The 12278-nt window shown below is 38.7% G+C and overlaps 1 protein-coding gene across 9 annotated transcripts in view; it reads right to left on the reverse strand.

Annotated features, from left to right (window-relative positions):
• SVIL (supervillin) overlaps window positions 1-12278 on the reverse strand; it is a 105795-nt gene that overhangs the window by 43514 nt on the left and 50003 nt on the right. For 4 of the 9 annotated variants that reach the window (XM_027890192.1, XM_027890195.1, XM_027890193.1 and 1 more), the window contains exons 7-14: window positions 8258-8341; window positions 5344-6231; window positions 4848-5012; window positions 4184-4218; window positions 3067-3128; window positions 2567-2706; window positions 1711-1806; window positions 207-459 (exon numbers count right to left, since the gene is read on the reverse strand). In XM_027890192.1, the coding sequence (XP_027745993.1) occupies window positions 207-459; window positions 1711-1806; window positions 2567-2706; window positions 3067-3128; window positions 4184-4218; window positions 4848-5012; window positions 5344-6231; window positions 8258-8341 (1723 nt within the window). The remainder of the gene's footprint in view (window positions 1-206; window positions 460-1710; window positions 1807-2566; window positions 2707-3066; window positions 3129-4183; window positions 4219-4847; window positions 5013-5343; window positions 6232-8257; window positions 8342-12278) is intronic. The other 5 variants (XM_027890201.1, XM_027890198.1, XM_027890199.1 and 2 more) reach the window with 4 other exon arrangements.

A 12278-nucleotide genomic window follows, 5' to 3' on the forward strand; every position in this document is an offset into this window, starting at 1 on the left:
AAACCACATCAACAAAGTTAAACACTTTGGGGGATGTTGTTCCTCAGTGTCAGAAGTCTGCTTCCTGACAAGCTCTTTCTTAGCATGTAGCTCAGAGCAAAGGAAAGGGCAGCTGTTATAGCATCGTACACTGAATCTGTTTTCTCCAAAAAAAAACCCCAAACCAAACCCAAACCAAAATGTAAAAGAGCTAAAATGGCACTTACCTGTTCAACTTCTCCGAGAGTGACTGGCTGAGTCTGGTAACGAGCATTCATTCTCCTGTGCCTCAGATCTCCTCGATTCCTTGTGGAGATGGCCCTGGATACTGGTTGAGACAGTTTATTAAACAAAGCCATCTTTTCTGCCAAACTTAAGGTGGAAGAGTCTGGTTCCTCAGACTGATCTTGCCCCATTGCCTCTTTGGCTGCTCTTATCTCCTCTTTAGCTAAAATTTTTTGGTGTGCTGATGCCTGCAAGCTGAAGAAACAGAAATGGAAATTAGTTTTGAAGAAGCCGCAATGCAGTTTCAAAATCTCAACTTGATAGAAGCAGAAGAACTGCATGTGAAGCACAATAGCCAATGTAATATAGCAGCCTAAGTGGGTATGCAGTGGTTCAACATTGGCATGATGAATTCTAATTCAACAGCTGAAGATTTAAAAAAAAAAGTTAAATTTTCATTCACAAATTCAATTGATTAGGACACAACATTTTTTTGAAAAGGGGAACTTCAAGATTGAAGAGAGCGTTTTCAGGCAATCTCTTTATACAGAATATGGAGCTATGAAGAGACATTTAAGATGCCTGCTGTAGAACAAACACCCGTCCTACAGTGCAATTTATGTAAAGTTCAATTTTATTGAAAGTAACTTGTGGACCATATATGATCAAAACATTTAAAAGACAGACTTAAACTCCAAGTTAGTGCTGCTTTTAGGTTAGCATAAATTGCAATGCCTCTTACAATTTGAAGTGGAACAGAATTCAGACTGTCTTTCGTTTTGAGTTATCTGGGGTAACTCAACAACAAAAAATAGTTTTGAAACATAGTTTGACTTTGTAGATTGTTTGACCAATGCTGAAGGCAGACAAGTTCATTCATAAAAGCTGTAATTGCATTTGTCTCTACAATAATGTATTTTATTCATCTTTACAATAAAATACTTTATTGTTCGTCTTCCGCCACATTTATGGAATTAGTAGTATTCTCTAATTTTTTTTTCCTGTCGTGGTCTCTGCTAAAATTATCTCATTCAGAACAGACAACAGTATTCTGCAGCTTTACCTATAGGTGGTGCAATTTCTTATATTTCCTTTAATTTCGCAAGCTAAAAAAAAATATGTAGAGACAGACAAAGGACATGTACTCCTTGTGAAATCAAGCACTTGGCATTGGTATTTTCATCTGAGGATGACATTACCATATAAAAAAAATTACAAGAGCAAAGAGAGTTCTGCTGGGTTTGCTCACATGCAAATTAACTTCTTTCACAACGAAGAATATGCATCTAGAGTGGGTAAGTGTGGTTAGAAGGGTCCTGAAAACAGATGCTTGACAAAAAAAAAGCTGCATTGCTTTATCATGCAAACATAAATGACCAATGTTTTAAATACTCTTGAAATGAGTATTGACTTGACACATTGAAAAGGCATTCAAGACTTTAAAGATGCATCTGCTATTGAAGAATCTTGTGCTCCACGTAACATGCATGTTTACCCCCCCAGTACCTGGTAGGTTGTACAGTGCTCTTAACTACAGTGGGACTAGGTACTCTTGTCACTACTGTGTGGGTATTCACAGAACGTGAAGCAGGGGCAGTTTCACTTTTAAGAATTGCCAAGGAGGGAAAATTCACAGGGAGAGAGAAGAAAAAAGCATTAAGAAAAGCAATACATAAAGTGTTAACTACAGAAAAGACCAAAACAAAACAAAACAAAACAGAAAAAAATCAAACAGCAGTGATTTTTAATTAACTGAGTTATCTGCTGCGACATTTTCAAAATAGTTTCAAACACTTTGAAAGAACTGAAAACCTAGAAGAGCAAACATGCTGTCTCTTGAACTTATTCATTATCCATCATGTAAGCTACCTTTCAGTAGACCATTAGGTGAACATCCATTCACCTTTGTTTAATTTTCCCCAAAAATGATTTTCCCTTTTTCAGGAAAACATCATGATATATGACCAGAGTGGAAGAAATGCATTTCCAAAAAGTACATTTGAGATTTCAGAATGTAAAAGGTTTTCCCCAATACATATACATTCCATAAGAAATTGAGCTGATTTCCCTCAGTGAAAAGTATCTTTTTCATTTGAGTTATGAAACAATGCTATGATTAATCTCATTTACCTAATCCACAGGTTCCTAAACTTTCTGCCAAATTACAGTTCATACAAGTTATGCTTTACTAGTCCCTCTACATTTGAAAAGGAATTTCAATATAGTTTCTCCTGTGGTTGTCAAGGCCCTTAACAATAAATGTTTTCCTTGCTACACTGTTACAAGCACCACAGAGATGGAACTTATTCCCAGATTTGAAAGCAGGAGCCAGAGTTAGAGCCAACACATGCACAAGACTTACGTAGCTGCAATGACCACCTCCTCACTGGTAATTGGTTGTGTGTGAGATCTATCCTGCAAACGCCGCAGTCTTCTCTCTACCGCTGAGCTTCTTGTAGGTGGTTTAGGAATATTTTTCATTTCAAATGATTTTTCCATTTCCTAAGAGGACACATGTCATATTTAAGCCACAGACGAAAAGACCTAAAACAGTACTTTCAGCTTTCTTGCATGCAGAGCGGTAAAGTTCCCAAGTGCCCATCTCTGAATTAAAAGCAGGATGCAATTGCACAGTATGCATCATGGAGTTAAAACTAACTACACACCTCTCTCTAAATGACAAGAAGGCTTTAGAGCAACAGGTCTACTGTGTAAGTAGGGAATAGAGTAAGAAAAAAAAAGTTATGCAGCTTGGGCATGGTTAACTGCATTATACTTCATTCTAATGCATTTTGGGTTCCTTCAGCATCTTGTATATGATATGTTTAATTCAGCCTTTTATTTAGAAAATGCAATACTTACTCTAAAAAGCAGTCTCTTTGCAGCCACGCTTAGTTTGGCTCGGTCATCCAATTTTTCTTCATCTACACAAAGGAAAAAGAAAAAGAGGTTGAACATAATGAATCAAGCTTTTTTTTTAATAAATGATTATGAACCATCAAATAAGCTGGTTGTTTCTCCCATTAAACAAAAGGCTTACCATGAACTCGGTTGTGTTCAAAAACTCTACCTGTTTTTACATGTATTACGACAGAGGAAAATTCTTGAAATTATTTGTAAAAGACTTGTCTTCAAGACAGTTCATGTCCTTTCAAGTTAACCAAACAAACTTTTATGAATAATCAAACTTTCTGTATGAGTCTATAATAACACAGGGACTAAGAAAATAATTATACTTAAAGACTGTCTTCAGGGTCAGTGAAGAGTATTGAATATGTATTTTATACTAGATGGCCATTCTGATTACCACCTCGTGTCCCCATTTCTCAAGGGCTCAAACTGGTATCCTTAGGAGCTGAAATCAGCATCCTCTGGGATCCAAGAGCCAGCATCTCAAAGCTGCAGAGAATATCAGCTTTCAAATAGCATAAGGCATTAAATCTAAATTTAGCTACTCATGAGATTACCTATCTAACTTGTGCCAGACTTGCCAAGGGTGACAAGAGGGAAAGAGAAGCAATATGGCAGACTGAATTCTATAATTTACTAACCTGCATTTTGCAACTTCCTTAGCCAGAAAACAAGTTAGCAACATTAGTTTCTCTTTATACTAAAGGTTTTTTTTAGTTATTGGTCCTAGACCTCTGATTTAAATTGATTGATGATTAAAATTTGTTCCTATCAACTAGGTTATTTATTGTGTAAATTAGAAAAAAAAAAATCAACCCCAGCTATGTTGGAAAGTGTCAAGCCATTCCCCCCCTGACTCCCATATGAAATTTGGTATCCATAGACAGACTTGTGGCCCTAAATGAATTTGAAATCAAGTCTGTAGTAGACATGGCCCAAAGAAAATTGGTACTTCAAACATATTAAAGATAGTTATTTTCAACTGTACTTTGTTTGCATTATCAAACAGTTCTTCGGTTAAAATAAAAAGTACATTTGCTCCCATTTCTTCCTTAGTACAGTAACATACCTTCAGCAGTTGGTATTTCTGCACTGAAAATTGACCTAGTGAAAAATTATCAAACAGAAAAAAGTTAGCTTGAAATAAGACATCAAAAATGAAATTCAAATTCAGTTGAAGTAGCAAGACCGCAAAAGTCTTAAGAATGGGAGAATTTATCTGTTTTTCAAGTTTCAACAGTGTCCACTTAGGAACATCCTTTAATAAAGCATAAAGGCAAGCAACTGCAAGCAAACCTAAATACAGTAAAGGAAAATAATTTCTAGTTCATTTTGCAGGAGATAAAAGTCCAAGATTTGCTGCCAGTTCTTTTAACATAAAATAGGTAGTTTTGGTAGTTTACAAAAAGAGTAAATGATAAAGCAGAGTAGATAGAAAAGAAACTCTTTATATAAAACCAAAAGCATTTATTATTAGACAGAACCAGACAGCCACAGTACTTAGCGATGATTCATTGTTTACCATTTTACATGGGAGGAATTTGAAACAAATTGTTTTTGTCAGGGGTGTTTTGGGTTTCATTTTATAAGAAGCTATAACAAATACTGGGTTGTTTTTAAAGAGAAACAATAACCTTGCAAAATGTTTATGCTATTAAATGAACAAATCTTTTCACAAGCTTGTTCACGTCTACCTGCACCAGAATGCTACACAGAGCTACATACGTGCCTACCTATCTGTCTCCTTTCGTTCTGCTGATGTTATAGGTTGAGTTTTAAACCTCTCAGAAGTCTTTCTATTTTCACCAGGAGTAAAATAGCGCCTCGCCTTTCGTGGCCCACGGTCACCATTGGCAGACACAGTACTACCTGCTGTTGACATCTCAGACCGAGATTCACTTTCAGATCGCACGATAGAGAGCGCATAGGAAAGAAAACAGGAGAGAGAAGTAAAGCATAGATGTAAGCATCTCAACAATTCACTGGAGACCACTCTGCATGCTCCTCTGGTAACATGCGCAGACGTACACATTCCAGCTACCCCACATCACAACTTGCACTAGCAAGCAGAAGCACAAAAGCGGGATTCAAAACCATCTCAGCCTCCAGGACACACTGGTGAGAGCTAAGCTGTGTGCTTAAAGTGCCGAACACAACTGCTGTTGAGTGTGTGTAATTTTTGCCAAGGACGTGCAAGTTTCACACGAAAATGATTGAAATGTCACCTACAGTTCCGTTTTCTTGTTGGCATTAGCAGTCTCCAGAAAGACATTACGGAGCTGGGCAACAGAGACTTTCGTGTCAACCATGCCAATCTCACCATTTGGTGGATTTGCTTCCATGCTCTCCTTAATTTTAAAAGCTTCTAGCTTAGGAGTCACAGTATAGTCAGACATTGAGCGAGTCAGGACCTTATGCTTTGTTGTTGACACTTTCCAAACAGGAGCCTTTGCCTTGGCAGGCTGCAATACAGATCCACTCTGTATGTACATAACAGCTTCGCTCCTTTCTATGTTCTCAGGGGGCTTAAGCTGCTGGTCGGGGGCCTGCCTCTTATTGCACTCCAACTCTCTCTGAACTTCTGAGTTAACTTTCGGCTTGCTTGCAAAGGAGGAACTCCCCACAGGGGTATCTAATTCTCCTCCTCCAAAGAGGCCCTCATGGTTCTTCCCTTGCTTGCGAATCTCAGATGGCAAAATTGGTCTTCTGCCTTTGGAAGCCTGATCACCCTCCAAGGAACCTTCTTCATCAGGTTTTGTTCCATAACTGGGTGCTTCCTTCTTTTCACCCTCTGATGCAGTGGCTGCTGACGATTTTGTTACGAGGCTAACACTGTTTGGCGGGAGGTGGCTGCCAGCAGGGATGTTTGCTGGTTCTTCTGCTGCCATCAGCTGAGCTGTGTGAGCAATGCCAGCAGGCTGAATATAGCCATGTATTGGTTGGCGGACGGAACTGACGGGCTGATTTATGACCCTATCAAAGGCAGACGTTTCTGTCTGAAGAGGCATGTAGTGGGCTGGCACTGGATGGGATTTTCTCTGAGATACTGTGTCTGTGACAAGTTCAGGGCTTCCACGAGCACTTTCCTCTTTCACCAATTTCTCTCTAACTTTTACTCTTTAAGAAAGAAAAAGGATTAAAGCTGTGAACAGCAATACCCAATCTGGAAAGGAACACAGACACCTACTGAGGGTACAGACAGCAACACTGTATTAAAATAAAAAACAATCAACACATAAAAGAAAGCAATCTTATGATGCAATCCCTTCCTCCCCACAAATCTTAGCAGTAACGTTGCTCAAAAACACTCGAGGGATTTAGAGGCCCTCGAACATGCACGACTCCTGAGAAGGTAACTGTGCAAGCTCTGAAAACATACAGCCTGTTCCCATGAGATCACAACTGTGTCTGTCAAACAGCACATACCCATAGTCTCAAACAAACAAGATTATCAAAACTGCCTTTTATATTATCAAAGTGTTGGGTTCAGCCTGAAATTGCAAATTCTGCTGGCAATCACGTATGAAGTCAGATTTCTGAAGATGTCTAAACACCAGGCAGCTTATGTCATATCGAGATGTTCTTACATTGGAAAAAGAGATGAAAAACATGTTATCTCCACCTAGCCTTTCAGATGGTTTGCTAGAGACTGGTTTACTTGTGCTTTTGTGTATCATATAAGACATCTGAAATGTTACATGTACTGTAACCTATTTCAGTAAGTGAGAATACATGTTGAAAGGCCATGGTCTTACAGCCCAAAGTGAAACTATGGCATGGCTGTTGCTCTTCAAAGAACTTGCAGGGAAGAAAGGGATTTAGAAACCAAAACAGGCTTTCTATTTTAAATGGTTTCATTACATTCTAACATGCAAAAACTTATAGGAATGTTCCCAAAAGTTACCTTCAGTGTGTTTCATAGAAACACCTCTGGACTTGTGTAACATCCACGCAAAACAGAGTCATATTTCACCTTTAAAAACTGAATGCAACAGCACAAGGGAAGAAGGCACGCACATGCAGCCAGAGGCAGCCTTTGCTCTGTGACTGTCGCTGCAGGTCAACTCTCCAGAAGTTTTACAGCCTCGTCAAGTGCTCAGACAGTTTACGGGGCGGCGTTTGTAGATAACGCACACACAGTATTAAAAATTAAAGCCCTGTACTTCCTCCCCTCCCAAATGTGTATAAAAGATTATTTTAATTCTGAGGAAGGAGATAAACTCAAATAAAATGGGATAGTAGCTCTCTATATTTGAAAATAAGTTATCCAGCTCAAAGCATGTGCAATTCCAGGCTTGTTACCAACAGACTTTTTGAAGTTTGTGTTATTAAAAAAAAAAAGTTAGGGAAAAAAGAGGCAAATTATCTAAGAGGATAATTCAGGATATCCAAATTTATCCTAAACACCAATCTTTGCAATATCTCAGTGCTTCTTACCTCTGAGGATTGATGCACTTACCAGGGAAACTCCTCAAAATTATTTAAGCACAGAAAGAGTGTAAGTCTGAAAAAGTATTTTTTTAACTACATGTACCAAGCATTCTCCAGAACATCCACACTAGTATTAGTACTGGGTTATAAGAATTACTTTAATCAGAAACACAAAAAAGAGTCTTCCTAAAATGTTTTTCATGGCGGGATCACGGTATGCGTTACCAAACTGGGAGAAAGCAGCTGCCTGTAGCTTCGATCAAGATCTTGTTTTACTTTTTCAATTATTTCTCTTTTTTTTTTTTCTTTTTTTTTTACTTCCCTTGTACCATCTCTTTTGGAATTCAAGGAATTAATTGTAGGGAATGATAAGATGGATTGTTGTATGTTATACAAATCTGCTGTTTGCAGAGTACAAAGTGGGATCAAACAAGAAGTTACAAAATTTAGTGGAAGCCAGAATGAGAGCAGCTGTGAAAGAAGCTCAGAGCATTTGTACTTCTTCATTAAAATACCAATTGGTCAGGAGTTAGAATAAAAGCAGATGCTTCAAAAAAGTTTCAACAGCTCTTTATCCACAAGAAATAACACTTTCAAACTTGCTACTGTTAAAGGAAAATTAAAGGCAAGTGTTAAATGAATACAGAGTAAAAGGAAAGAAAGGGGAGGTTTGTAGTCTGATTGTTAGCCACACAGCTATGTTTTATGATACCTGGAGGGCCAGCTGATAAGTGAAGGTGTGTCCCCTTCCGAATCTTTCTGAAGAAACCATTCAGGTTTTGCTTTCCCTGCACTACTACAGAAAATAGAACTTCAGGTGACTTTTGAGAACTCAACACATATTCCTGTTATTTCTCCTGATCCTCCCTCCCCACTGTTTTTTGTTTCTATCCACTCAATTGCGGAGGACTGCTCAAGAAAACAAAAGCAATGTACACTAATGAAATTCAAATGTAGTAAACTGTGAAACAAACTATCATATTAATTCCACAAATATCTAGAAAGTGCTCTAAATGGTAAAGACTCTGCAATGGTAACTTCACCAAGTGTACATTGTCCAAATTCAGAAGTGAAAGCAACTACACAACCTTATTTTTGCCCTTTGCCATTGCAGGTCAGTTTGTGCAAGGACATCTGAAAAAGTTGTTAAAACCATTAATTTAGTTTGTGGTTTAAAGTGGTAAAGACTGCTGCATCCAAAACAAAGTAGTAATAGGAATTCAATTAAGCTAAAAATACAGATGGCTGTATCATACTTCTTAAGAAATTCTCAGGAGCATCTGGAACTCCTCTCTGCTCTTGCAACCCTGTATCACAAAAGCTTCAGTTAGCACAAGTAAACATGCTGTGTCACTAGGTGACTTGGGAAAGGAAAAGCTTAAGAAACAAAGTGACCCCTAATTTAATCCTGACTTTATTCCATTTCAATTCTGGCATTGAAAGCATAAAAAGAAACAAGAACACTACAAACCTCAAAAAGCTCTGCAGGAAAGGGTTTCACAGACTTCTTATATATAGTTTCTCAAATCCTTTCCTAATGCCCACCTTCACCTAAAATTCTTCAGCAACAGTAGATCACATCAAATACTTTTAACCTTGCAAGCACAGGCTGTCCTGCCACATTAATGTTTACAAACTCACTCCCCTGGGGTGACAAGAGTCCAGGATGCTTTCCATTACCTACAGGTACACCTGAAAGAACTTTTCGCATTGCAGTAGAGTTATTTGGGATTAAAATCCCAAATTAAGCTCCACGTCATCTACTTCAATTTTTCTTAGTTGGTTTTTAAAGAAAAATAACTGAAAAAGGTCAAATCAACAATTGTTCTTAAGATAACAGTGTATTTCCTGCAAATAAGTTTAAATTTGAGAACTCACCTACAGTTGTCACTGTATCCAAATCAATCTTAGAACAAAGACAAACACCAACTGTTGAAACATCTTTTGTTTTTCCAAATGTTTTTGAATCCCTAATGGAACTGACCAAATAGAAGGTAAAACCCTTTCACAGAAGCTGCCCCAGTAGCTGTAATTGCTCTGAAGCACGTGAACTTCCTTCTCCTCTCTTAATGTGTACTTTGGCACATTTTTATAGTGGGCATGGCCCAGGCAGCAGTTATTTGTACTTGATCATTCATCCTTTGATGATGAGTGCAGTCAAAAGAAGGCAAGCCACATTTTGAATTTAGAGTTAATCAGTCACTTCAGCAGCCAAATGCAGGCAATGTCAAATGATACCTGCTCAGCACTTTGTTGTCTTCTCAGTGATGGGTTACAGGATTAATTATTAAATCTTCTTAGGACTGAAGGCACAAAGCCTTCAGATGTATTCCAAAGCAAGCGGCATTTATTTTCCAATTTGAACTCAGGAAATTTAAATTGAAGAAAAAAAAAAATTGCAGCCCATATAGTGTGGAACTGACTTCAGAACAGCAGTCACCTGAAAAACTGGAGTTAGCCCTTATTGTCTTGTGCAAACAATCTTACAGAACAGGACCATACAGTAACTTTAAATGGACTGCATGGAAACAGACGACTTCTTTACCATGCAGAAACAGGGACAAGAGTTTCTGAGAGGTTATTGTTACATCTCTGAATATCACACCAGTGAGTACACACTGGCATTGCAAACGTCAGCAGTATTAAATAACGGGCTCTTGGCAACTCAACCTTTAAAGTACCACCTATTGCCTATATGTGTGTCCAAACAAGAGACCAAATCCTAGGTTTATCTTGATGGGTGCAGAAGATAAGAATGACAGCATTTATGGGAAACTTGTTTTATGCAGATACTGACCAAAGACTCATCCCAGAAAGAATCTGAAATTAGAGATAATGGAGTCAGCAATTTGTATTAAGTTACTACTTATTCATAGAATCACAGAATAGTCTGGGTTGGACAGGGCCTTTAAAGGTCATTGAGTCCAGATTACTCAGAGTCCCATCAAACACAACCCTGGATGTTTTCAGGGATGGGTTGTCTACCTCCTCTCTGGACAGCCTGTGTCAGTGTTTTATCATCCTTCTTGTAAAAAATTTCTTCCCTAAATCTAGTCTCAATATACCCTCTTTTAGTTTAAAACCATTCCCCCCATCCTAGTGCAACATGCCCTGTTAAAAAGTCTGTCCCCATCTTTCTTATAAGACCCTGTTAAGCACTGAAAGGCTGCAATAAGGTCTCCAGAAGCTTTCTCTTCTCTAGGTTGAACAACCCCAACTGTCTCAAGTCTTTCCTCATAGCAGGGGTGCTCCATCCCTCTGATCATTTTTATGGTCATCCTCTGGACTCGCTCCAACAGGTCCGTGTCTTTCTTGTGCTGAGGACTCCAAAGCTGGATGCAATACTCCAGTTGGGATCTCATTAGAATGGAGTAGGAGGGCAGAATCACCTCCCTCAACCTGTTGGCCACTCCTTTTTTGCAGTCCAGGACAGGGTTGGCTTTCTGGGCTGCAAGTGAACACTGCCAGTTCATGTCCAGCTTTTCACCCACCAGTTTTGCAAAGTTTTTGATATCAGGGCTGCTTTCAATCCCTTCATGCCCCAGACTGTATTTGAAACTGGGGCTTGCCTGGCCCAGGTGCAGGACCTTGCTCTTGGCTTTGCTGAAGCCCTTATGAGGTTCCCGTGGGTCCACTTCTTGAGGCTGTCCACATCCCTCTGGATGATATCCCATCCTTCAGGAGTGTCAACCACACCACTGAGCTCAGTGTGGGAAAAAGAAGTTGCCATTGGAGACTGAGGCAAAACAGTAGTTGAGTATGTCAGCCTTCTCCTTGTCCATTGTTACCAGTCTGCCAGTCTTGCTTTCTTTGACCTTCCTTCTCTGGCTAATATACCTGCAGAAGTCCTTGTTCCCTTTGCATCCTCGCCAAGTTCAGCTTCAGTTTCGTCTTGGCCTTCCTAATGCCATCCCTACACCATAGGGCAGTGTCCCTGTACTCTTCTCATAATACCTGACCTGTCCCTGCTTCAACTGCCTGTGCGTTTACTTCTTGCCCTTTGGTATCAATTCATTCATGCTGGTCTCTTGCCTTCTTTTCCTGATTTCTGACACCTGGGGATTGAGTCCCCTTGTTCTCTATGGAAAGCATAAATGGTTCAGTTTATACCAGTTATTTCAGTTACAGTCAACACTGCCCAGCATGATGCAGATGTGTTTACAATTAAGTTCTCATTGTAATTTACATCATTTTTAATTGCAATATTTTAAGTTTTTACAGGTTTTATTTTTTATCTATCCACCTTCCTAGAAATTAAAGAATCACACTTAGGGAAAATCATATTTTTAAAGAGTTCTTATTCATGCATTGTTTTCAGTCACCATAAGAATTTGACAGTGTTTTTGCAATACGCTGTGAAATCATAATGTGAAATTAGTGAAAACTGACTTTTTTCCATCTGGAAATATCTGATTACCCTATTACTGTAGTAAATTTGTCAAATATGAAGCAATTCAGCATGGAATTTTAACTTTCCCCTCTGCCCCTTCATGCACATGTATGACTGAACATTATCTGAAAGAATGACTATCACAGTTCAAAAAAGGTTTTTACACTTTCACATCATGAAAACAAATCAACTATTATTTCAATTGACCCAAGACAGTGTTCACTTTTAACCCTGAGAACTGTTTTATTTTGGTAGGACCCATCATGAAGATATTAAAATCTTCACTGAGAAACAGCTTACCTTTACTTGGAAGCCCCTACCCAAAAAATCACAGGATACAGAG

Source organism: Empidonax traillii, unplaced genomic scaffold, assembly GCF_003031625.1.
Source record: "Empidonax traillii isolate 1590-97213 ecotype Southwest subspecies unplaced genomic scaffold, ASM303162v1 scaffold280:size897971, whole genome shotgun sequence".
NCBI classification, from domain to species: Eukaryota; Metazoa; Chordata; class Aves; order Passeriformes; family Tyrannidae; genus Empidonax; species Empidonax traillii.